The 26,084-nt window shown below is 42.3% G+C and overlaps 1 protein-coding gene across 14 annotated transcripts in view; it reads left to right on the forward strand.

Moving 5' to 3' along the window:
• Positions 1–26,084, forward strand: part of PSD3 (pleckstrin and Sec7 domain containing 3) — a 560,140-nt gene that overhangs the window by 361,156 nt on the left and 172,900 nt on the right. The window contains exon 1 of one of the 14 annotated variants that reach the window (XM_082444212.1): positions 6,937–11,096. The exons of the other annotated variants lie outside the window; for them this stretch is intronic. Coding sequence (XP_082300338.1) covers positions 10,938–11,096 — 159 coding nt within the window. The 5' untranslated portion in view covers positions 6,937–10,937. Of the gene's footprint in view, positions 1–6,936; positions 11,097–26,084 lie in introns of those variants that run through there. 14 annotated transcript variants of the gene reach the window in all.

The raw sequence follows: 26,084 nt of genomic DNA on the forward strand, positions 1-26,084 counted from the left end.
CCCACACACCGCAATGAAGAGTGGCCCCCGCTTGCCGCAGCTAGAGGAAGCCCTCGCGCAAAAACGAAGACCCAACACAGCCAAAAAAAATAAAAATAAATAAATAAATAATAATTAAAGGTCCTAATAATTAAAAAAAAAAAAAAAGAAAGAAATGCACTTCTCTTTGCTTCTAGGAATGTATACAAAGACAAGCTAAGCTCAGGCCCCACAGAGTAATAGTAAGAGCATAGCTTTTAGGAAACTAGTAGAGTCAACATTGATTCAAGTCCTGATTTCAGCTGAATGACTTTAGGCAATTTAGCTAACTTCTCTGAAACCCATCTCTAAAGTGAGATTAACAGTATCTACCTAGGGCTTATCCTAAGGGTTACAAGAGTAAGGTAAGTGAGGTAAGTGAGGGCCTGAGTAAAGATCCCTGGGCAGCAGACTCTGAGTTACTTATTAACTCATAGGCAGTATGTTGGGGAGTGGTCTCCAGATGGTACCCGGGAGAGGTGGGGTGCACTTTGGAGGAGAGAGGAAAAGAAGCTGGGCTGTGATTCAGTCTCCCCAGAGGCCTCCGCTGCCTCGGCAGAGGTCTGAAGCAGAGAGGTGTCCCTTCAGAGCTGTCCTGCAGTGCGTGAGGGGAACCAGGGAGCCATCCACCCATTCTCGCCAGCAGGTCGTCTCCTGGGGCAGTTCACTCGGGCCAGGTGGCTTTCCTCAGTTCTGGGCAGCTCTCAAAGGGGCTGACAGCTGAGGCTGATGGGTCCTTCCTTCCTGAGGGGCCCTCTGAGCAGCCCAGCACAGTGTCAACCAGGAATTTTCCTTACCCTTTCCCTCACAATAGGAAGATATACTGTTGTGTTGTACGAAGTTACCATAATTAATTTAACCATTTGAAGGGTTTCCCATGCTTTCCTGATACAAACAATGACAGTTTTTGAACTCATCTCCTGGAGCATATATGTAAGAGTTTTTCTAGAGTATAGTCCTGGGAGAAGAACTGCCAGGTCATAAGGTGACAAATTCTACTTTACAAGATAATGCCAAATTGTTTTCCAGAGCGTTTAGATGGAGGAAGAGCAAAACAGGTGGAATGGGACCCGAAGAAGCTTTAATGGCCCTGTTATATTCTATTTCACATATTGGGGGTGGCGGTTTGCAGGGTGTTTACTTTGCATTATTATTAGTTTAATATGTTGCATGAACATTACTTTTATGTTTTTATGTGTTTTTGTGTGGTTTGTATGTATACAAAATGTGTTTTATGTATTTTATATGTTATTTTGTACATATCAATGATTACTTAGTAAAAATGCCCCCTACAAGAGAATAGACAGAAGTTGCCCATTAGTTCTGTGAAATCCCTCTGGGTCTTCTAAAGTACGTGGAAGGGGACTAATAGTGTGTTTTTAAGGTATTTGATATCTTACCCAGTTGTGTTTCTAACATATTAGAGCAGGAGGCGTGAAAGACGCTGTTGACCGCTTCCTTTTTTACCTCGCGCTTGCACTTTCCTGTCTGCCAGGCTTATTTGGGGCTGTCAGGTGTCAGTGACTGTGTGTCTGCAGCTTCCTCTAAGAGACATTAAGATTTACTTTAGATTGTCCACCCAAGTTGGGATCTCAATCTCACTGTCATACTAGCTCTCATCAGCCCTTGGTTGTTGCTCTTCTTTCTAAGGAGGTTTTTCCTTCTGCTAGAGATTTTTAGTCTTCTTAGTAGTGGTTTTGTCCCTAGAAAATTTGAGAATTGAAAGCCTAGCTCTGGTCCCTGTTGCATGCTATTTGCCTGAGATTCTGTGTTTCCATTTATTGGTTCCTCTTGCATAAAAATGTGTATTGGACTGTTTTTAACATCTAATCGTTAGCATCCCCCGTAAAAATGCTACTATAAATTTCTAGCACATACTTGGCCAGCGCTGAGGATACCTTGAATGAGCACTGCTAAGTTGAAAACCATTTCATTTATCAGAATAATTTTAATTTATTATCTAAGTAAGAAAGGAAAGAGTTCATCTAGAGAAGGAACCTCACTTTCTAATTAATTTGCATTGTGCAGAATGTTTTCTCCGGAGACTTGGGGAGCACTGTGGTAGTGGGAACAGATGAGCAGACACGACTGCGTGGAGTGGGGTTGGGGTAGGAGTGATGGATAGATGTGTAAGGCACAGGAAACACGAACGTTTTATTGATGATTATTTATATTTGGCCACTCAGGCTTAAATAGGAACCAGGATCTTCTTAATCTTTGTTACTGAAGTGAAGCTCTAACTTGAGCTACCTTATTGTTTGTTTCATGAAACTTGGACAGGAGTATTTTCAGATCTCAAAATCACAAGTCTTATAGCATATCGGGATCTAGCTTTACTACCCAATTATCACAAATATGCCACTTACATATCAGATGCTATGCTAAGTGCTTCATCTGTGTTTCCTCTCCACTGTCTCCAATAATGTCATTCCTTATAGCCAGGATTCTTGGCTACAAAATAAATGGAAACTGACCCTGGATAACTGAAGGGTAAAGGAATTTATTGGAAAGTCATCAGGTAGCTCACAAACTGGAGGGGGAGGCTATTTAAGAATCATAGTAGGAAAATAGATTCCCACCAAGGAAGGTTGACAGCAGAGGAAATGCCAAGTGGCTTCCATGGGAAAGGTGTGGTGAGGACCCTGTAGCTGCCACCACTCCTGCAACAGGGATGCTCTGACCCTGTGTCTGTGTCACTCCCTTGGCAGCATCAAGTGGCTGGCTTAGGTCACATGGCCTTCGCTGCTAACTTACAGGGACAGGGACTATTTGTCCCCCACTCCAGCACACAGTGGGAGTTTCCCCTAAAGTAGGAAGTTCTTGGTGAGTAGCGTGAAATCAACAAATGTCCATTGAGTCATGTTTCCCCCATTTTTCATTGAGATTTAGAAAATTTAAGTAACTTACCCAAAGTCATACATTCAGTCAATGACAAAGCCAAGATGTAAACACAGGTCTGTTTGGCTCAGAACCATTGCACTCTTCTGCCACCTTAAATGCTGTTAACCTTGGTGAAGCCACCGTTACAGTCTTGGCCACATTGAAATTTGGATGAGGCAGAGAGTATTAAGTAGAAATCTATTGGTTTTGTTTGTTTAGTTTTTTTTTTTTTTTTTTTTTTTTTGACTAGGTCAGAACCCATGGAGACACAGAGTACCTCATAGTGGCACATTACTGTTTTACATTTGCTTGTATGATTATTTGATTATTTTCAGTGAATGGTTCTTTAGTTGATGTCTATCTCAGTGTAAGCTCAGTGGGAGCAGGAAACTGTCTGGTTTTATTTAATATTCTGTTCTTAGTGCCTGACATGACAAATGAGGGAAATCATAGTGGTGAACAGAATTAAACAGGTGTTTTGTCTTTTGCACTATAGAGCTTATAGTTACTGTTACGTAACACCAAGTGGTGACCATTTTTGGTGAAATTATAAATATGATTTGAAATTATTAAGTACAGATAGAAACTGATAAGTGACCCAGACTACCAAGTGAACTAATCAAAGAAATGGAAAATGAAAATTTGTGGGTTTAGAGGACTTTCTGATAAATGAAAGTGAGGCAGCAAAAACTGGTGCTCTCTCTGTACAAATCATCTTTTTTTGGAAAAAATGCAAGTACAGTCATGTACTGTAATTGGCATCGTTTCTTGCTTAGGGAATAATTTGTCTTTGGCGTGAAGCTCCACGAGGGCAGCGATATCTGACCGTTTTATTTCCTTCTGGACAGTGTGCCTGGCATGACTTAGGCACTTAGGGGATATTTGTTGAATTGACACTAAATGAGATTATTATGGGCGGGTTTATTGGATTGGCTTCTGGAACAAAATATTTTCTCAGCACTTACCATCCCATCTGTAATTACTGGTTTACTCACTGGTGTTGGTTCACAACCTGGCCCCATATGAGGAGGGCAAGGAGAGACCGAAGAAAGAGGCAGTCACTCTGGACTGGTAGGTGGCAGGTTTAATACGCGAGAGAATTTACGAGGCTTGTCTTGGGCGTCTGAGACACAGCGGATCCCTGCACCCGCCCCCAGGGTCTTAAAGTTTATAAGCAGCCTTAACTGGGTTCCAGTCAGGTAGGCCATCCAGATGGTCCCAACACCACCTTACTGTCTCAAGGCCGCGTCCTTGGGCAGCTCCTAGCACGGGGAAGGCAAGCGGAATGTACATTCCGAGGGCGGGGGCTGGGTGAGGAGCCTCCGGGTGCCCAGGTCCGGCTCCAGGGTCAACCGGTGGACGTGTCCTCTTGATGACCGCCTCCAACAGCTAGAAGAACAGCTCTGGGAGCTCTGAAATGATACCACTTCTGTATCTGCATTTTGTATGTACTTTGGGATAGAATGAAGAGGACCTTCTTCCAGCACAGAAGAAGGTTTTATTGTCTTAGTGGTACATGAGAGGTTTTCTGCCCCTCCAGAAGGTCTAGTGACTTCAAGACAAAGTTCTGTGTTGCTTTTCCATGTGATGGTTTGAAAAGGTCTGAGCTGAATGTGGCAGTGTCAGTTACACAGAATTATGTCTCATGAACACAAAGATGCAGTTTTCCTTCTGTGTTTCTGGGCTTCTAAACAGCAAGTCTAATATATGACTCTTGTCTAAACGTCTTACATGACTGGACTTGGTTTATGAGGGATAAATAATGTTTTTTTCAAGTTTGGAACTATTTCATGCTTACAGGGTGGTTTCTCCCCCCGCTCCCCCCTCCCCCCAGCAAGAATGTTATTTAATTTTAAATGTAAGAAGGTTCTATTTAAAGATTTTTTCCCCATCCTGTTCCTTTGTGTGTTTAAGGAACAGATGGAACTAAAGCCTGCGAATATACAGGCGAGGCTGAGGGCCGCTGGAGGGAAGCAGCGCAGCCTCGTGGGTTGAACCAGTCACAGGCAACTTTGACCTTCAACTGCCAATTACCAAAGACAGTGATTGTTCATTAAAATTGGGCTTAGTTTACATTTCAGATAATGACTTATGAATGAAGGAAATCTTTAGCCCCACGGCTAGACAAAACTTTTCACTTTTGTGTCCACCTGAGATGGGTAAAGATAAGCCTTATCAGACCTTTATGAAAAGGATTAGTGGGCAAAGGGAATGGGTTGTGAAACTAGCTCCTCAGGCTGGGATTGAAGGTTAAGGGACCAGAGAGCAGGTCCAGTATGTATTCTGAGAGAAGCTGTATGAGTTCTGTTTTGGGAAGTAGTCTGTGAGGTGTCTGATCCATTAAGGTGGTAGATTGGTGACACGTGGCAACAGGGTTCTGGCTCAGACTCTTATCACAGAACAGAGGTAGGGGAGCCTGCATGAGGTGTCATGTGGCTGGACCACCTGGGGATTAGGATCTAGTCCTGCCACGTGGAGCGCTAGATGGCTGCCACCCTCTGCTGGGGTTCAAAATTGGTCCTCAGATTAGAAAAGGATCAGCTGGGAAAGCCTGGAAGAAGACAGGAAAAAAGCAGGGAGTTACTTTTTATCTAATTTATCTCTTTTTATTATTTAAAACCATTTGTTGTTTGTATGTACTCTCAATGACTGTGGTAAAGTAGATATTGTTCTCTGGAAGGTTGACTAATTTTGTGATCATGTTGCTATATGGAAAGGAATAGTACCCAGAGAATGGAACGATACCTACCTCACTCCTGCCATGTTAGGGGCAGGAAGCTTCCACACATTTTTCTGGCCCCCCAGACTGTTCCTAAGCTGTTGGCAGAGTTGATTTTTCAAACCTCCTCTCTGCAGTTATTACATGAGTGGCTGGCCTCCATTCACTTCTGGAGTCAGGCTCCTCATATTGGATTTCAAGGTAACCATTTTAAGCCTTAATGCAGTGTGAAAAGATATGTGGTTGTGGAATGTTTAGCTTCAAGAAGCAAATAGCACAGGAGAAAAACAGCTTCTTTTGGAAATTAGGAAACCTGGATGCAAGTCTCAGTTCTGTCACTTAGTTATGAGGCTCTGGACAAGCCACGTCATGTTTCTTGGGTCTCAGAAATCTTCATCTCTAAAATGAAGAGACTGAAGGTGATTATTTCTAAGGTTCCTTCCAGCTCTCCCAATGAGATTAAGTGCAAATGAACGGCCTAGAAAAGAAATCATTTATTAGCACCTTTGTGACAGTAGCACCAGCCTCTTGAAGATGGGCCATGTGACTCTGACCCCCAGGTCATATTCGCTCACTTTACTCTGTTCCATACAAGCCAGTGTGACCTAAAGAACCTAGGAGAGCCATGAGATCCTTTTACGGCCATCATTCTGTTTTGAAAATAAACTGAAGCTGGTTTCCTCTTGCATCTCACGCCTCTCTTCCCTCCCCTACTGTTTTAATTGTACCTCTGGACAGTTGATATTTAGAATTCATTACCGTTTTGGCTTCTCTCCAGAGTGCTTAACTCTGTCTTCAGCCTTTTCTGCTAATGGTTCCACAGTGGGTTTTTTTTTTTTTTTAACATCTTTTTTGGAGTATAATTGCTTTACAATGGTGTGTTAGTTTCTGCTGTATAACAAAGTGAATCAGCTATACATACACATATATCCCCATATCTCCTCCCTCTTGCATCTCCCTCCTACCCTCCCTATCCCACCCCTCTAGGTGGTCACGAAGCACCGAGCTGATCTCCCTGTGCTACGCGGCTGCTTCCCACTAGCTAGCTATTTTACATTTGGTAGTATATATAAGTCCATGCCACTCTCTCACTTTGTCCCAGCTTTATAAAGAGGAAGGATGCACCTACCTAGAAGCCACTGTCGTCCTCCCAACTCTCTCACTGGAGTTCTGCAAGTCTTTAGTTCATGGGTATCCAGAAGGTACTCACCATTGTAATTGTGGCAGAATTTCCTGCTGACCCCGCCTCCCACCCCCAACTGTGTGCCAGCTGCATGTTAGGGCCTTATGGTATTGGTGCTGTACGTATCCCTGGCACCTGGCACCTGGTAGGCACACGTGAGCAATGTATTAGATGGGGTTCAGTTCTCTGGGGCTCTGCCTTTTGAGAGGTTTAGAGAGTTTTTCTTTTGACCATTAACTGGGACACTTTTTAGAAACTTGTTAGGGCTTGTGTACCAAATAGTATCTTCAGTAAAAGAAAGCAGCAGAAGGTGAAGTATGGATTCCCAGCCTTCCAGTTAATTTGCGTAATTAAATTTCTCCTGCAATTTCTATTTGATATGGAAGTCACCTTTATTTTCTGCTAAAGCTTTTATGAAAAGTTATTTTGTACCTTAAACAGCTGCTGCTCTCCAGGAGGCCTGCCTCTATTTTATAGCAAGCAGGCTCCTCTGCACAGGCTGGCTGATGTCTAAAAACAGTCAAGCCTTCTCAGAGCAGGGTGGGGCAGGACGGGGCCATCATTAAATATTGAATCTAGTTGTGAACTGCATATGTACCTAACACCACAACTGTGGGTGATGTAAACGTAAGGGGAGGAAAATTAGACATATTCAGAAAACAATTGGAAAACCATATTGTTTAAATGTTATTTAAGGTGTGCTACATTACAGGCATATTCACCGCATCCTTATTTATGGAGCAAAGGACTGCAAACTACATGTCCAGTAATAAGACCCTGATACATCTGTATGCTGGAATACTGTGTAGCGATGAAACAGAGTGAGGTAGATTTATGTGTGCTAAAGTAGAATGATCTTGATGGTAAGGAAAAACAAGAAACAGAAAGAATATATATCATGCTTTCATTTATAGCCCATAAGAAGAAACAGGATACATACACACACTCACACATACACACAGTGTCCATGGATGGACTGTCCGGAAGGATGCATAGGAATCTGGCAATATTGCTTGTTTCTGGGCAAAGGGACTGGGAAACTAGTGTGGGAAGGAAACTTAAAATTCACTGCATGCTGTATTTTACCTTTAGGAAAGAAGTTCATTTTGCATTAACTGTAGTCATTTTTCAGAAAAAAAATTATGCTGAATTTTCTTAAAAAGAAAATGACATGAAATACAATAGAGAAGGGAAACTTCCTGTATATTTAAGGAGTTTATTTGACAAGTAGTCATTGAGCTCCTGCTCTCTGCAGATGCTGTTTAGGCTGTGCGACGCGGAGGACTTCAGACAGCCAGGGATGCTCTGCAGACAGGAGATGGCAGTCATGATGGAGAGTGACTGGGGGAGGGGGAGGGGCTGTTTTAGGAGGGTGGCCAGAGCAGGTCCCTTGGAAAAGGTAACATTTCAGCTGAACCCTGAATGGTGAAAGCAAGGATCAGGGTGCAGCAAGAGAGTGCCTGGCGGGAGGACACCAGCGGGGACCATTCAGGAGAGCCTCGGCAAGCGGGCAAGCATGTGTTGCGCGTGCAGGTTGAGTGAGAGCTGCAGTCCTAGGGAATGAAGACACAGGCCTGACTGAAGGGGACGGTGGTGCTGGGAAGAAGTGGGACTGAGTTCAGGTTGGTAGGGTTGGGTCAGAGCACCCAGGGGCCCTGAGTGCTAGGGGTCCCCGCCAGCTTCCTCACGTGCCCCCTGTGTTGTTCATCCTGACCCTGTGGAGGCATGGCTCTGTGCTCTTCACTCTGTCCCGACATGAGAGTGCTGGGAACAGTATGAGGAAACTGCGTGGTTTGCGGTGTGACTCAAAGTGAGGATTTGAACGCGGCTCTGCCGTCACCTCCCGAACTGACTTCTCCTGCCTGTGAAGAGGGGGTTCTACAATCCCCACTCACCTCGACCCCCTCACACAGTTGTCAAGTTGAGAACCCAAATGAGATAACCTGTGCTACTGCTGTAAAGTATAAGGTGTTAAACAGGTGAAAGTTGTTATTAGGAATGACATTACAGGAGGAATAATACCAGCTGGGCAGTCTTTGGATAAAGACAACGTATTTGGGTAAAGATAGGATATTTCTGCTAAATGTCCCAGAAATCAGGTTGTGTATCAGATTCCATTTCTGTACATGGCAGCACATGATTTTCATTCTTTTTATGTAAGCTTTTTGGTAGGGAAAAGGAAATTAAGTTCATCAGGAGGTGTGTTCTAACTCCTCATTATTCTGCCTGGCAAATACCCAAACGATGTGCTGCTTTTACAGCATGTTCCCTGTTTCTGACACGTTGAAGCAGGGTCTCGTGTCTTCCACTAGTACTTTTTGAATTTTTATCTTGGCTCTGCTGCTAGTTCCTTCATGGGTTCTACCTCAGGCTTATTTGTATTAAATGGAGATATTGGCCTATAGAATCACCATTCGCTTAAGTTAGAATTATGCATGTTCTAAACGAGCGACTTTATCATCATTTTTTATGTCTTTGGAACATGCTTTGTAAAATATAAAGTCACTGCAGAATTTTTTTAATTTAAAAGGTTCAGTAGCTTCAGATTACCTGGGAAGAGAGGAAAGTTTACCTTAAAGTAGCCAAAAATGATGTCATAGATTCTAAACCCTGCATTCTTAAAGGAGAGGAGATCTCCAGGATCGTCCAGAAGCGATTATCTATTATCATTTTAGACCAGGCTCTACCAAAGTTCTCTAATGTCTTTGTTTCGCTCATAGCAGAGTTGAAGCGTCACAGGCTTCAAGGGTAGGAGATGGGAAGTGGAGAGGCCAGAGGAGGTAGGAGGGAGCCCCCGACGTGCGGTGCAGCCCAGCGCAAGTCCAAGCATCACCTGCCAGGCTCACTGTCAGCAGAGGAGACGGCCCACGTTCCTGAATATGCTCAGGAGCTGTGCCTTGTACTGTACGAAGTTTGTAATCCTGAGTCATCAAGGAAAAGATCAGATTTGAGGAGTGGGGTCGGTTGAGGCAGCACTGTCTTCCGGATTGGCATTTTACAAACTATTTTAAAATTGTATTTATATTAACACTAAGCCCTCCTTTATCTGGAGGCTTCTGTGACTGACCCTCTGTACCCCCGGGATTCCAGAAAAGTGAGGTATTGCAATCCTGAGTATTATCCTCAGAACTTCACATGTCAGGAACTGAAATTCTCGGGTCTTCTATTAGCTTCCAATTTGTAATTCTCACTCAGGGCGCTGCATGCATTCTTGTGCAGACAGAGCATTTCTAGCTCTTGGAAAAGCTTCTTGCTCCTTCTTGGTCAGAGTTGGCTTTATGTGTCTCACTCTAAGCCATATTTAAAGCTAACATGTGCTAACCGATTGATTTTTTTTTTTTTTTTTAAGTTTTCAGTATGAGAGGGAGGTGACATACCATCTTTATTCTGGATTTCTCATACGGGCTGACCACATTCCTGGTTAAACGTCTGGCTATAGTAGTCTGAGGCTGTAAGAAACATTTAGTTCTTCAGAAGGCAATGCAATTTGAATTACTGTTAAACGATGTGTGGCCTGGAACAGGAAGGGGAGAGGAAAATAAATGCTCATTCGGATGGCTTTGTGGCTGTCATCCTTTTCCTTGCTTGGAATTGACTGAGCCTTTTGATGCCCATCGTATTTTTTTTTTTCTTTTTGAAAATGTATCTCTGTTCCCACCCCACATAGTGCCTAACAGATTACTTGAGACTTTTATTTGTGGTCTATTTTGTTGTTGACATTACTGAGCTTGCTGCACAATCACAAGAGAAATAGTGTTGCTATTTGGAATGTTAATGAATTGCTTGCCTGGCCAATTGCCATTTGTTCCAGTGTGTGAATATGGGGTGTGTGTGTGTGTGTGTGTGTGTGTGTGTGTGTGTGTGTGTATAACAGAGAGACGAGTAGCAGGGCTGGGGTTGCTTTTTTTCCTGTTCGCAGCCAGTGACGTGAGCTGTGCCTGGAACAATCAGACTCTCTGCGAGCAGGGTAGTTGAAGACGCTGGAGGAAGCAGCCTGGTGTTTCCTGGGCTAAGGCGATCTCGGAGCTCTGAGCTGCTCAGGCGCGGCCCGGCGGAGCTCCTCCAGCATTAGAGCCTTGCAGTGGCTGGAAAGTGCCTTTGTATTTCTCCAAGCCCCTTCCCCAGTCAGCCTGCGAAATGATTGGCGTGAACAGTGTTCAGAGTGCCAGCAAGGTGCGGGTGAGGACCTCAGGCTCTGTGAAATATTCCCGGGAGGATTCCATCCGGCGGCAGTCACACCGGTCAAAGTCTATGAAAATTTCCAACTCCTCAGAGTTTTCTGCCAAGGAGACCAAGGTAAAGAGACACCACGTTCGAGCGTATTGACAGTTGTATGTTAGGATAATGAAATTTGGTACAGTCTTTGCCAGCGTCTAATGTGCAGTGACAAACTGAGAAAGTACGGTGCATAAAATGGCTCTAAGATAATCAGGTGAGAGGGGTGGTATCTGAACTCCAGATATTAAGATTGTGGCGTGGGTCAGTTTGCTAAAGAGCCAGTTTGTGGAAGACAAGGGTGAAGCAGGGCTCAAAATGAAATGATAGTGGAGAAGTGTTGGTTGGCACATTGATCGCGTTTTAGTCTCAGAAAGGTTGCCTTGACAAATGACTTGTCAGTGCAGTGTATTTTTAGAACATCAGGAATACAGAGACAGTGTGAGTGATTTTATCGTTCAGATAGGTCCTCTTGCCTTCCCTCCCCTGCTTTCCCCCTAATACGTGGAGGGCAGACCTGGTCCTATTACACTACATCCTTAGCTCATTCAGAGCCTCAGGTGTATGTAATTGGGAAGAATGTCTTCTTTCGTGTTCCTTACACATATGTATGCTGATGCTGTGCTGCCATTATTCACTTGTCTTTTTGTGGCTGTCTGTAAGATAACATCATCTCTGCTCATATGAGATGTGAAGGGGGTGATTACGTAGTGAAATGGGCATTTACTACATGCGGTATATTCTTGAGATTCTTCCCACCACCATCTGTGTGAGCAGGGGACTCAGAAACACTCCCACTCCACAGGTTTAAAAATGGAATAATGGAATCATGGGATCACAGAACTCTGGGGCTGGAGATGTAGATGATTATGCTGGAGACTCGGAGGTTTGATGTGTGCAGGGGAAGCTTCAGGAGCAGAGCTCAGTGTCACCCGATCTCCTCACAGGTCCCTCCCAGCCGCCGTCTGTGACATTTACCTATTGAAAGACTTTGGTAATAACTGGGTGCCCTCGAAATATGGTGGGGGTAGAGGGAGGGGGCAGCGTACCTCATGTGACTTTAAGAAACATGTTGGCTTCTTACCCACTCCCTTAGGCTGTGACACAGTGGGATCTAACCCCATCAGTCATTAGCAGATTTTCTAGCTAGAATGTCTTCAGATGTAACTCCTTCCTCCTTGTATTTTTTTTTAAAGCTGTAGCTTTAGGAAGAAACATGTGTCTTCACCGTCCTGTTAATGTGACCTGCCTGGGGATGTATTGGTTTCTACTGGAACTGTTAGGAGACTTTCTGTGCTGTGATGACTACTGTTTCCTGCTGAGATAGACCTGGATGGCTTATTATATTGTTAAGTAGCTAAGTGTATGGGGCAGGTATGTGATTCTTAACATGGCTCTGATTAGCTCCTATTAAGAGTGCTAAGAAGCATGTTTAGGTTTTGTTTTAATATGGATTGTGCCCACAGTATCAGACCATCATCATCTACCACCAATCCCAATGATAATTTAAGCATTGTAATATTAGTCTATTTGCCCAGAATTCTGGTTGTGTACTGTAATGTAGGAATCTAGCATACATGCCAAATGGAAGGCCGCTCTACTATCTTCTCCGTTTGTCACACAGTACAGGTTCTCCTGTTTGATTTGATTCTATGCAAGAGAAAGCCAAGCATTTTTGGGGGGAGGGGGAGTATTACAAACATAGCAAAGAGAGAACAGCATAAAAGACCTCTGGTAGAATTGTAGGCAGTAGGCCATCACATGGTACTTTGGAGATTATAGTCAAATTTGTTTAAATTATATTTTTTGAGGCATAGGAAGTTCTGGAGGGTGCATTCACCCACTATCTCACAAGAGATATTTTTATAGCATTATGTAGTCTTTTAAAATTGAGCACCAGAAGTAGCTAACAGAAAATCATTAGAATGGGAAATTAGATAGATTAAACTTAATCTTTCACTAACCATTTTTGTTCCCTAAATGAAGTAAACTGAATAACACTATAGGCTTATACCCTAAATGTATTGAACCAAACTATATTATAGACGTGTATAAATACATATCAACATGAATTCCTGTCCACAGTGTACACGTTTTACTCCAGGGGTTAATAATCAGAATTCTCATTCACCTTACTTTTTTAGCACTTAAAATCAAATCAGTGCTTCTTCCTGCTAATCATGTAAATAACACATTTTCATTATCTGACTCTTCATCCAAAATGCAAGATATCTAATCTAATGATTAGAAGAGATACCATCACCACTCCCTGAAAAAAAGCCAGTAAGGTACCATTAACTTGGGGTATGCTCCTGGGACTTACTTTTGTGTCTCTGGAACTCTGGCATTTTCTAGAATAGGTGCAGTCATTGTGGTCCCTTGTCAAGGAGCTGGAGCTATGTAACACGTTTTGTATCCCTTGAAAACTTTAGAAGAACATGTACGCGTTTTGTGGAGAACGCACGCTTTATTTAAATGTCTTAGTGAAGTCTGACTTTGATGTGGCTCTTTGTCCGCTAAGGGCCTGCTGGTGGAAGGGTGCCCGTGAGCTCCTGGCCGTGAGGGGGCAGCCCAGCTGGTCGCTCTGCTTCTGACCCAAGGAGCATTTGGGGTCGGTGTCTAAAGACAGGCGCTCCTGAGTCAGGCGTGCGCCGTGGAAGAAGATGCCGATTAAGCCTCGGTTCTGCCACACGTTTCCACATCCCCCTGGAAATATAACTTATTTCAGTACTGCGCAGTTTTCAACTTGAGTAAGCCAACTATCGGTTTAGAACATAAACCTGTAAAAGCTCATGTTGCCAATATCGCTTTCTCCTTCCCTGTCTCTTGCCAACTACACTATGCATTATAGATGAGGGGGTCTCAACGGGATGCTTTTATATTGTGGTTGTAGGTCAGTGTGATGCGCATGGTTGACTCCTGAGGCATTTTTTGAGAAATAGTATGAGGCTAGAGATTAAACCAAGAGTTCTTTGGTTGGTTATCATCTGGATTCAAGCGAACTGTTTCAAGCTATTCAATAGTACAGCAAAGAAATCAACTTCTCCAACAGTGAGACCGCAGAGCAAAACCCTGGCACTTTGGGTGGTGCCGACTGAAAACGAGGGCCTTTTGCTCTGTGCTGTGGCAGCATCCCTGTGGCGGGCCGGGGGTTTGCTCACTAGTCAGCAGTGTGCACCTAGACAAGTCACTTCTCCTCCCTGACACTCACCCATAAAGAGCAGGGGTTGATGAAATGATACCCTAGTTCTGAGCAATGTTAATTTTAGAAACCTTGTGGGGATTGGTGATGGTTATTCCTCTGTATGAGGAACCTAAAGACTGAGCTAGATTCAGGGAAGGTGAGTTTACATATATTTTGAATAAACCTCTTCCTGTGCTTGGAGTTAACCATGAACACATGAAAGGAAAGTGGAAGGGCCTAATTCATCGCTTTGCAAAACTCGCTGCAGTGGTGTGAAAGACACCATCAACTCTGTCCTCTCCCTTCTGCAGAGGCTTTGCTGTAGTATTGTTAGGTAAATGTTAATCATTTCTCCCTCCTATACATGAAGGAACCCGGAAGAAATCATTACCTGCCCCTTTGCGACCTGAAGCTTTTCTTGAGAGGTTTGTGGATTGTTGTCATTCTTCACCAGATCTCTTTTTGTTCTTTAAACTAAGGCTTAGCGCCTGGGAAGGAGATTCTGGTTCAATGGGTCATTTATGGCTGCCTATTCAAAATATGTATTTCTCATATAATATGGAGAAAATCCTTAGTCATAATTTGGAAAATTTCCTGCAAATGTCTTTTTATATTTTTTTGTTCTTAAATTGAAGTAAAACATCTTTTAACCTTGTAGATTCATCCTTCAGTTGGATCCTTGCAGAAGGACAGTAGATCTAAACTATTAGAGCCAGAATATGAAGAACATCTCCCATTACTAGTTATGACCCTGGCACATGAGAGAGTCTGAGAGGAGGTGTCTTTCACAAAGTAAATCTGGTTGTGCAAAGGTAAAAACAATTTTATCTCCAGACTCTCTTTTTCTTATATCGGCTCTACTGTCTTCACGCTGGAATCACTTCTTGTGATCCAAGAAGTTAGGCTTTTCCCTCAGGTGTGATTCTGACAAACTAATACATTTTGATATTTTAATGTAGTCTTTACCCAGAGGAGGCCTTAAGATACCTGGCCCTTCAGGAAGGTAATGCTGCAAACTACGTAATTATCAATAGTTGTTTAACCCTTTTCAGACTTGACTCAGCCTTGCCCCCAAATAGAAGCTTTCACCACTTTTAGTTTTATTTTAAGTTCTAAAGCTAGCATAGTGATACTGGTTTTTGTTGTTGGGTCTGTGTTTTTGGATTTTCCTCCAGCCCCTAACTCCCCCTCCCCGCACCACAAGTTGTTTCTGAATTTTTCAGATCCTGCCAGTACTTTCATGTAAATTAGTACCTTTTTAGAGGATGGTTATTTGGGATATTCAGCAAACTATGCTCATGATGGGGTGACACTTGTTGACCCTTGAATGTAATTAAAAGCAGATCTTCACTATCCTCCTATTTACCCATTTTCATTTGATTAAGGTGCCCGTGGTTTTGTACTTGGTTTGAGTGTCGTTAGAATAATCCCAGTGTCACACTGCATCCAGCTCTGCTGCACTCATGCCTTTCTATTTGAACACGTTCTTCCAGGGATGGTGTACTAGGCAGGTGTTTCAGAGCTTCCAGGCAGTATTTGAACATTGTAAAGAAGATGCTTGTCCGTGCCATCATTCCTGGCAAGCTAGTACCTTAGCCTTGTCAGAATCAAGGGAAGGGAAGAAGAGAAATCTGTGAAATAGTGTTAAGATGGGAGTTACGGGAGGAAAAAAAAAAAAAAAACAACTTGCATTTTAAGATAGTCTTTGTTGAAGATGCAAGGAGGTTAGTAGCATGGTGATAACCTGAAGTTAACCATCAGGAGCTCTTGTGTGGGAACATGCATGGCGACCGGATGTCCTGCATTTCCCGGGGCGATGCCTTCCTTTATTGAAACCTGTTGTTAGATTATGCTTGGTTGCCTGGTTTAGATTTCAGGGGTTGCATTCCACTTAAGGACTAACGGGAAAATTTTGGAGAATGTTTTTTATTTACTCATGCATAGTGATACAGAAACCATGAGCAGCCGGGCAAAGTAGCTCCTCCTCAGTAATTTATTATGGGGTTTCTCTTCTATCTTTGGCTTTTAATTAAGATTTTTGAGCATTATCTTATCTTCCAAGCAGTACACTCTTTGAAAAGATCTGGTCTACCACGTTCTGATGGTACAGCATTTTGGTTTACACACAGATCATCTGATTTCAGTGGGATTTGTTTTTCTACGTAGATTACTCGGAATGCTTCATGTCAGAATTTTTAGGAAAGTACTGGGTGAGGCCCTCTTCCTAGCCTGGCTCATCCCCTGACATGACACTGGTTGCAGCCTGCAGTGAAGTGTTGGAACGTGAGGTACCCAAGGCAGCTGGAGACATCAGTATACTTGTAATCGCTCTATTCAGATCTGGCAAGCCAAGTTTCTGTTTGACTCCAGTAAATCAGGCGAGAGTATGCAGCTCTCCCAGGCCCAATCGCTGGTCTCCTCCTTGCACCCAGGTGCGGTTTAGTGGCGTCAGCCTCAGGTCCACAGCTGAGAAGCTGACGGGAGTCTGGAGGGGCTGACAGCGGGCAGGGGAGCCCTTCCAGACCCTGCATCCACAGCAGCCATGACAAGGGCGTCGCTTCCTACTGAGCTTTTTATTAGAGCTGTCTCCTGAGACTTCGCAGCATAAGTAAGCCGGAAGGTTTGAGGTCTAGTTAACTAGCTAGACCTAATAGTCAGACAGACAAGGAGAGCGCTTTGAGCGAAGAAGGTCTTTCCTGTCACTTAGAGGCACTGATAAAGTACCCGCTTTGTTCTGATTTATGACAGTTCTCTTCCTCAGAACACTTTTTGAAAAGCAGTTAAAATAGAAAGGCTCTCCAGAAGGCTTTCATTATGATTGGACAGTGTTTTGAGGGGGTTTTTGTATGCCTCATCAGCCCCCTGCTGTGCTCTCTGAGATCATGATTAAGTGGTATTTATATGCTGCAAAAGCATAACTCTTAAAATTAAAATTTAAGATAACAAATGTGCTTTTATCCCTATGCCTACATAACCCCACTAAAATGACAGTAGAACTCATAGATCTTCAAGGACACAGAGAACAAGACAGATTCCCTCAAGATGTCAGCAAAATTCAAAAGATGGAAAGCACGTAGACTTGTTAACCACAGAGAGAGCTGAAACTCAGGTGCCTGCAGACCTGGAAGCCCATAGAACAGAGGAAAGGCGTAGGAATCAGAGTCACTGGCTACCTCTGAGGACAGTGGGTCAAAACAGAACAATCCCTTTAGGTCCTTTAAAATTGGTAACCGAACCCTCTAGACGCCTTCCCCTGCCTTGCAGAGCCTAGTGACCACATCCCCCATCCTCTGCTGCTCCTCTCAGAGACTTTGGACTTAGGAAAGCAGGCTCAGTTGAGGCCAGCAGTGGGATTCCCACATTGAAAATAGGCAGGTTAAGTGAAAAGTACACACATTTCACAAGGGGCAGTCTCTTCCTTCTCTCCTCACCCATATTACTTAAAGTTACTGGAAGAAGAGAAGGCATGGTGTCCAGTACACAGAAATCTAATAGCAGAGAGTCAGAGGGGAACCCCAGGATGATAGTAAAGGGGAAGCCCCAGAACAGCAGCTCTGCAAGAGATAGAAACGGACCAGTTTGTTTGTTTGTTTGTTTATTATTTTGGTTGCTTTGGGTCTTAGTTGTGGCGTGCGGGCTCTTTGTTGGCAGCGCACAGGCTTCTCTAGTTGCAGCGTGCAGGCTCCAGAGCACACGGGCTCTGTTGTGGTGTGCAGGAGAAACTGACCAGTTCAGATTGGAGTGGGAGAATAGAGGATTCCAAGGATACTTCCAGCAGTGTCACTGAGAGAATACGTGAAATGTTGGACCATATGGAGAGGAGATTCCCCGTGTGGTGATGAATTAGAGATAGGCTCTTAGAAAATGAAGTCAACAACAACAAAATGAGGTCATGATTAACATCGGGAAAAACAAAAAGTTCACAAAGAAGCAACTGTGACCTACTGCACACATAGCTCAGCAGTGAATTACGTCTGCCTAGTCATAACAAGGTAGGCAGTGAAAATTGATGTACCTCTAAATTGTGATTGTGATATAATTTTAGTGGGAGGATCGGGAGTGGAGGGGGGAGTAAGAGCATTCTGTGTGTGTGTGAGAGAGAGAGAAAGAGAGAGAGAGGGAGGGAGAGATGGAGAGAGAGGGAGAGTTGGAGAGGGAGAGAGAGAGAGATGGAGAGAGAGGGGGAGAGAGAGAGAGAGATGGGGAGAGAGAGAGGGAGAGAGAGAGAGAGAGGGAGAGATGGAGAGAGAGAGATGGAGAGAGAGGGGGAGAGAGAGAGAGAGAGATGGGGAGAGAGAGAGGGAGAGAGAGAGAGAGAGGGAGAGATGGAGAGAGAGAGATGGAGAGAGAGAGAGGGAGAGATGGAGAGAGAGAGAGAGATGGAGAGAGAGAGGGGGAGAGGGAGAGGGAGAGATGTAGAGAGAGGAAGAGAGAGATGGAGAGAGAGAGAGGGAGAGATGGAGAGAGAGAGAGGGAGAGAGGGAGAGAGAGAGAGGGAGAGATGGAGAGAGAGAGAGGGAGGGGGAGAGATGGAGAGAGAGGGAGAGATGGAGAGAGAGGGAGAGAGAGAGAGAGAGAGAGAGAGATGGAGAGAGAGAGGGAGAGGGAGAGAGAGAGGGAGAGAGGGAGGGAGAGAGAGAGATGGAGAGAGAGAGGGAGAGGGAGAGAGAGAGGGAGAGAGGGAGGGAGAGAGAAGGAGAGAGAGAGAGAGAGAGATGGAGGGGGGGGGAGAGAGGAAGAGAGATAAGTGCTCTTTTCCAGAGCTCCACAGTTGAAAGTCAGTAGTTCATACTGAAAATAGAAAAAAAAAAAAAAAAAGGAGTTGAAAGAGGTTAGCTCTGGATAACAAAAATCTGAAGTAAATAAATCAAAGGATTGTTATTCATTACATGCCTTTTAGTAATTTTGATTATGAAAATGGTAAACTTATTCCTTTGATAAAAGTTTAAAAATGAACAAGGAAAATGGACAACATATATAAGTACACATGAGACTGGAATTATTTCCATTGACTAGAATGGTTTGTGTATCTTAACTTTGTGTTTAGCAAATACCAAACAATAGGGACTTCTTTTTTAAAAATTTCGTCTTTTCCCAGACACTGTATTCTAGCAGCTATAGGACTAGACCGTGTTCTGCTGCTGGTTGCTGTCAAAGTTTTCAGTCTATAGTGAAAACGTTAGTGAAGGTATGGTCCTTTCTTGGGAAACAGTGCTTTGTCTTGAGATTGTCCTTGTTAATTATTTTGATGGAATGATGGCAGTAGAAGATAGTGTTTTGTTTTAATTTATTTCCTCACTTGGCAAAATGAAAATCTGGCAGTTCTAGGTGGGTTCCCAAACCTCTTTTCAAAATTTTCCTATTCGTGAAATCCCAAAGCCTGGTAGCCACTGGATTCGATTATTTAATTTAGCTGTATTGATTGTTTTGGATGAAATCTGTTTCCATTTGGTTTGTCTTCATTACTTTGTCTAATGCATGGAAATGACAGAGAACAAATGCCATGCCTGATGTTCTCTCTAAATGTCAGAGTCCCCCAGGAATCATTTTTATAAGCCATTTATAAAAAGAACTCTGCATGTTACTCAGCAAGCAGTTTTTTAACTGTGTACATTAACTTTATCATCATGTCCAAAATCATTAAATATAATTGATCATTTTCTCAGGTGTTTAAAAACTTACTGCATGTAATTTACAAGGTCATTTGGAATTTATGTTTTCTTTATGTACTAAAATTATGAAGCTTCCTTTATTATGGTATGTGCCTGCCACTTCCCAACAAGTAAGGCTTACAACAAGAGGGTCTAATAACAGATATGGCAAGTACAATCCAGAATCTTCTTTGAAAATATTGGTTATTGTTATATTTTTCAAAAGTATGGCGCAGCTATCCAAATCCAGACAAGTTTTGATAAATAAATCAGAGGACTCGAGTATAAGAATTAAAAGCAAAATCAGGAGATGTCTATGAAGACAATGAATTTGAAAATCATGATGCTTATACAGGTCAGAGAATAGTTACATACGCTGAAGAGTACTTTGGAAGTTAACCTTAACTCTTATGGAAGAAGGTGGTGATTTACTAAGACTATCATTACATTAACTTTTTCCAAGCTATCAGGCTCTGATGATTGCTACATTAAATCAATCTACATAATGTTTTTGGACATTAGTTTTTAATGCCCACATTGGTTTGAAGATGAAGATCTTTTCAGAATATATGTTGTAATCTTTCCATTGGTACTTCAGTGAATTCCTCTTCTACTTGAGATACATATCCTCTTCCCAGGAGGGTTTTGACATAGTCACAGCAAGTCTATCTTGGGAAGGACAAGAGTTGTAAAGCAGTGAATAAAAACTTGGGCTCTGGAGGCAGATGGTCCTATGTGTGAGTTCCAGTTTTGCCACTGGAACTCTGTCACCGGGGAGAGTTGCCAGATTTAGCAAATAAAAATACAAAACACCCAGTTAAACTTGAATTTCAGGTAAGTAATAAATAATGTTTAGTATAAGTATGCCTCATGCAAAGTTTGGAGGGTAATACCTATGCTTGAAAAAAGTTAGTCATTGTTTATCTGAAGCTCACATTTAACTGGCCTCCTGCATTTGATCTGGTACCCTACAACCTGCAGCAAGTAACAATCTGCCTACTCTATAGCTTTGAGATCAGTGAGATGGAATAAGTCATACTTATTTCATAGGTTGTAGAGAGTTAAATGAAATAGTACACATAAGTGCTCAGCATGTAGCAGCTCAATAAATGTCACCTGTATGGATCATATCTTCTCAGTTGTCAGACACCCAGCCTGGCATGTCCTAAAGCGGGACTGTAGCTGCAAACAGTTTTAGCCGTCCAGGTTGGAGTTCTCTTGGGAGAATAGTATACTAGTCTGAGTGGTCAGAGACGTGTACTCTTATTGTTGTCGGTTTTAGAGGGAGAATTATATAACAGATTCAAGCTCCTCTGCCCCAAAGTGAAGACAGGAGGTGAAAGCCTAGATTTTTCAAGGGAAAAAAAGTCAAGGAAAAAATTTAAAAGGCTTTGGAATCAAACTGCCTATGATTCCTTTTTGCGATCTCCCACCTAACAACACTCTCTTTACCCTCTCTGCACCCCATTTTCCTCATCTGTAAAATGGGAATAATACCCACGGGTGGTGGTGAAGAGCGAACAGTGTCATACATGTACAGGTCCCGGCACTTGTTAACTACTCAGTAAATGTTAGTTGTTGGCATATTTGTCTATGATGCCAAACTGCCAGTTTGGTTCAAAATAAGTGATTCTCCACAGGCCCAGCATGCTTGGCATGGGGAATGGAAAGGATGGATTCTGGATGTTTACTTCACGTGTCCTGTAAAGTCTTGAGTAGGACAAGCATGGGCTGTATGTAACAATAGTACCTTTCATTCATGTGTTGCTTTACAAAGTACAGATGTTTTCATATTGACAGCTTGATTTCATCCTCACGATTCTATGAGGTAGATTGTTGTTATCTTATCTTTACCGATGAAGCAACCAAAGGCTAGTGTTAGTGGCCTAAAGTCACACAGCTGATGGAAGGGGCAGGTTTGCTACAAGTGAACTGATTTCTAGTCCACTGTTCTTTGTTCTGTGCTGTGGCCTCCCTGATGGGAGTCATGGTGTCAGGGTCATCATCACCGAGGCCCTTGTCTTCTCAACACCTGTTTCTTTAAAACACATGCCGTGGTCAAGACAATTGACGAGGCATCGTGGGGACTAAAGAGAGGCAGAGTCTTGATCACGTGTGTGAGGAGTTTAAAATATAGTATCTAGATTTTTAGTTGAAGAAGTAAAGCATTTATGGTGTGGTAAACATTCAAATAGTACAGAAGGTTATCCATGGAAAATTCTCTCTCCCACTCCATTCCCCCAGTTGCCTTCTACAAAGGAAATCTCAGCAGTGGTTTCTTCTGTATCCTTTCAGAGATGTAGTGAGAGCAAACATAGATAGATTTTTTCCACAAGGTGGGAACATACTAAACAGACTGTTTTGCACCTTACTTTTCCCCTTTAACCGTATATTCTAATATAGCTACCCCAGTTTTAGCTTAAATGACTTTAAATACTAATGGATAGCAGTCTGTCTCTGGTGCCACTGTTGAAACTGTCTTACCCAATTTTTTATTTGTGCTTGAGGTGTGTGAAAATGGGCCATCCTTCTCCCACAGTTTAGGAAAATGGTCTGATACATCCCCAGTCTGCACTGCTGCCCCCCAAGCCCGGTCACACCACCCCTCACCAGACACCGCCAGTCTTGCTGCAGCTCCCCTTGCTCTCTTCCAGTCCTTTCTCCACTTGGCGGCCAGGGCGACCTTTAAGTGGTCACTCTACTGCTAAAATCCTCCAGTGCTTGCCCAACACACGCGGAATTAACCCTTGTTTTCTGGTCAAAAACCCTGTGTGACATGGTTACCTCTTTGTCCTTGTCAGGACCCACGTCTCAGGCCACCGTGCTCTAGCCACGCTGGCCTTGTTTGTTTCTCAGACCCACCAGGCTCAGTTATGCCAGGAGCTCTTTCCCTTTATCTTCCTGTGGCTGTTGCTTACACCCTAAATTTCCTTGCAGAGAGGCTTTTTCAACCATCCAGTCTAAAGCCACTTTTTGAGTTATTGTTACCTTATTTTAATTACCTTATAATAATTATTTGGCAGCCTACCAGAAAATGGCAGAATAATCTTTATTTGTTTTCTTATTCTTTTACTGTCTGTTTCTACCCCCACTAAATCTAAGTTCTATGCCCGTGTTGTTCACCACTGGGCTTTCAATGCCTGTATGAGTACCTGACAACCTGCCCACCTGACAGGTAGTAGAGACTCAGTTGACTGAATATATGAATGAATGAGTGAATAGTTTTAAGAGATTTAGTTCTACAATATTGTTAAAGTTGTTACAACTGTTATGTTATACTATACTGTTCATGTCACAAACATGAACTAGTCTTCTAATAGTTATGAAAAAATACTATTCTGTATAAGTACTTATACTGTATACAATACTATTATAGAAAAAAAAATGCAATCTTATCATTGTTTAGTAGTTATAAAAAATACTTTCCCCTGACCTATCAGCATATGTTAGGATAAAATATTTGTTGTGGTTACTGTACGCTAGAGCAATACAGTGAGTCAAGCAGGCATGCCACATAGGCAGTTGGAGCACACAGGTGACAGAGATGCATGACAGGTTAAAGGAGAATGGAATGACTGACCGTCAGCACAGGTACGCTGTTTTCTCAGGTAAGAACTCAGGATCGTGGATATCTTTCCTTGTGGAAACATTACTTTTAAATAAACTAAATAACAAGTCCTGAGCTGATATAACAGAAATTAAAAGGTGAAGAAATGGAGGAGTCTGAATAGCATTGTTTGTTTTTAAATTTGTAAACTAGCATCTAGTAAGTTTTTAACAACAAAGCATTTATTGAAGTTGTAAAATCTATTGCTCAATCTGTGTTAAAACATTTTATATATACTGTATATATACCATGTTATAGTATGTTATATATGTCAGTATTGCATCAGGATTAGGGCAGACTTTACAAGCACAGACTTTGGCTTCAGACAGACCTGTCTTCAGATCCCCAGCTCTGCTCTATGACCTTTGGCAGATTACTTAACCTTTATGAGCATTAGGTATGTCATTTCTAAAGTAGGGATAATAGTACCTCATTCATACAGTTGCTGTGAGGACTCAGTGAGGTTAAGTGGAAATAACTCTCTTAGCACGATGTGTCACGTAGTGTGGCCACATAGATGGCTATATTATTATCATCAGTGGAGTATCAGCTATTGAGAAATGGCTAGAGCATCATCACAGAGTCAGAGAAATCTCATCAAGTGAAACATCCAATATTCAGAAGTGTTAAGTCTCTAAATCATAAACCAGGAAGTTGTGCTGTATCTATTCTCTATTTGGGATTCTCATTGTTCTTTCCCGACAGTTTTCTGATAACTTCATTCTAATCAGAATTTCAACCCTGATGTCCTGTTGGATAACAGATGTGTTTAGTCTGGCCCACAGTGGGGGTTTTTTGTTTGTTTTTGTTGCTCTTTTTGTTGCCACACTTGAAAATTTGTGAGCCTTGAGTACTTTGTACTTCTAGCTACTTCTGAAAAATAATAAGAGCTAGCCATAGTGAATCCACATTCCCACCTGGTTGAAATCAGGCTACAGCTGAGTGTCACCCGCCCCTCTAGATCGGGCTTTCTCTAATTCCCAAGAGTATCTCCCTGGCTACTGTACTCAGCTATGTTACCTGCTTGCTGATGAGTCTTAGTCAGTTTTTTGATATTGGACCAACATTTAGACTTGATATTCAGATCAACTCATTAGGATATGTTTACAGGTTTTTTTTTAAATTGAGGTATAATTGACATATAACATTATGTTAGTTTCAGCATACAACATAATGATTTGATCTTTGCATACATTGTGAAATGATCACCCTGTAAGTCTAGTTAACACCCATCACCTTACATAGTTACAAAAAATTTTTTTCTTTTGATGAGGACTTTTAAGATCTCTGTTAACAGCTTTCAAATATGCAGCACAGTATTGTTAACTATAGTCACCATTCTTCACATTACATCCCCATGACTTATTTATCTTATGATCGGAAGGTTGTACCTTTTAACCCCCTTTGCTCATTTCTCCCACTCCCCCATCCCTACCCCACCCCTCTGGCAACCCCACCAATCTTTTCTCTATATGACCTTGGGGTTTTTGTGTGTTTTTTGTTTTAGATTCCACGTATATGAGATCACATGGTATTTATCTTTTCCTTCTGACCTGTTTCACTTCGCATAACACTCAGAAGCTTCATCCATCTTATTGCAAATGGCGAGATTTCATTTTTTATGGGTGAATAATTTTCCTTTGTGTGTGTGTGTGTGTGTGTATGTGTGTGTGTGTATGTATGTATGTGTGCGTGTATGTGTGTGGAGAGAGAGAGAGAGAGGAAGCAGTTTATCCATTCATGGACACGTACATTGTTTCCATATCTTGGATATTATAAATAAAATAATGCAGTGCACGTAGGAGTCCATATGTCTTTTCAGTATATGTTAAAATTAGCGTTTTTGTTTCCTTCAATAAATACCCAGAAGTGGGACTGCAGGATCATATGGCAGTTCCAGTTTTAATTTCTGTGAGAAACTCCATACTGTTCTCCATAGTGGCTGCACCAATTTACATTCCCACCAACAGTGCACAGGGAGTCCCTTTTCTCCACATCCTGGCCAACACTTGGTATTTCTTGTCTTTTTGATAACAGCCATTCTGACAGGTGTGAGGTGATGTCTTATTGTGGTTTTGATTTGCATTTCCTTGATGATTAGTGATGTTGAGTATATTTTCATTTGCCTGTTGGCCATCTATATGTCTTCTTTGAAAAAATGTCTCTTCAGATCCCTTGCCCATATTTTAATTGAGTTGTTTGTTTGTTTTTTTGTGATCAAGTTGTGTGAGTTCTTTGTATATTTTGGATATTAACCCCTTATCAGACATAATGTTTGCAAATACTTTCTCTCATTCAGTTCATTGGTTTTTCATTCTGTTGATGATTTCCTTTGCTGTGTAGAAGCTTTTTAGTTTGAGCAGTCTCACTTATTTATTTTTGCTTCTGTTGCCTTTGCTTTTTGTGTCAAATCCAAAAACTCATCACCAAGACCAATGTCAAGGAGTTTACTGCCTATGTTTTCTTCTAGGAGTTTTATGGTTTCAGGTCTTATATTCAACTCTTTAATCCATTTTGAGTTAAATTTTGTATATGGTGTAAGATAGTGGTCCAGTTCCATTCTTTTGCATGTGGCTGTTCAGTTTTCCTAACACCATTTATTGAAGAGACTGTCCTTTCCCTGTTGT

This window comes from Balaenoptera physalus (genome assembly GCF_965194825.1).
Source record: "Balaenoptera physalus genome assembly, chromosome: 21".
Taxonomy (NCBI): domain Eukaryota; kingdom Metazoa; phylum Chordata; class Mammalia; order Artiodactyla; family Balaenopteridae; genus Balaenoptera; species Balaenoptera physalus.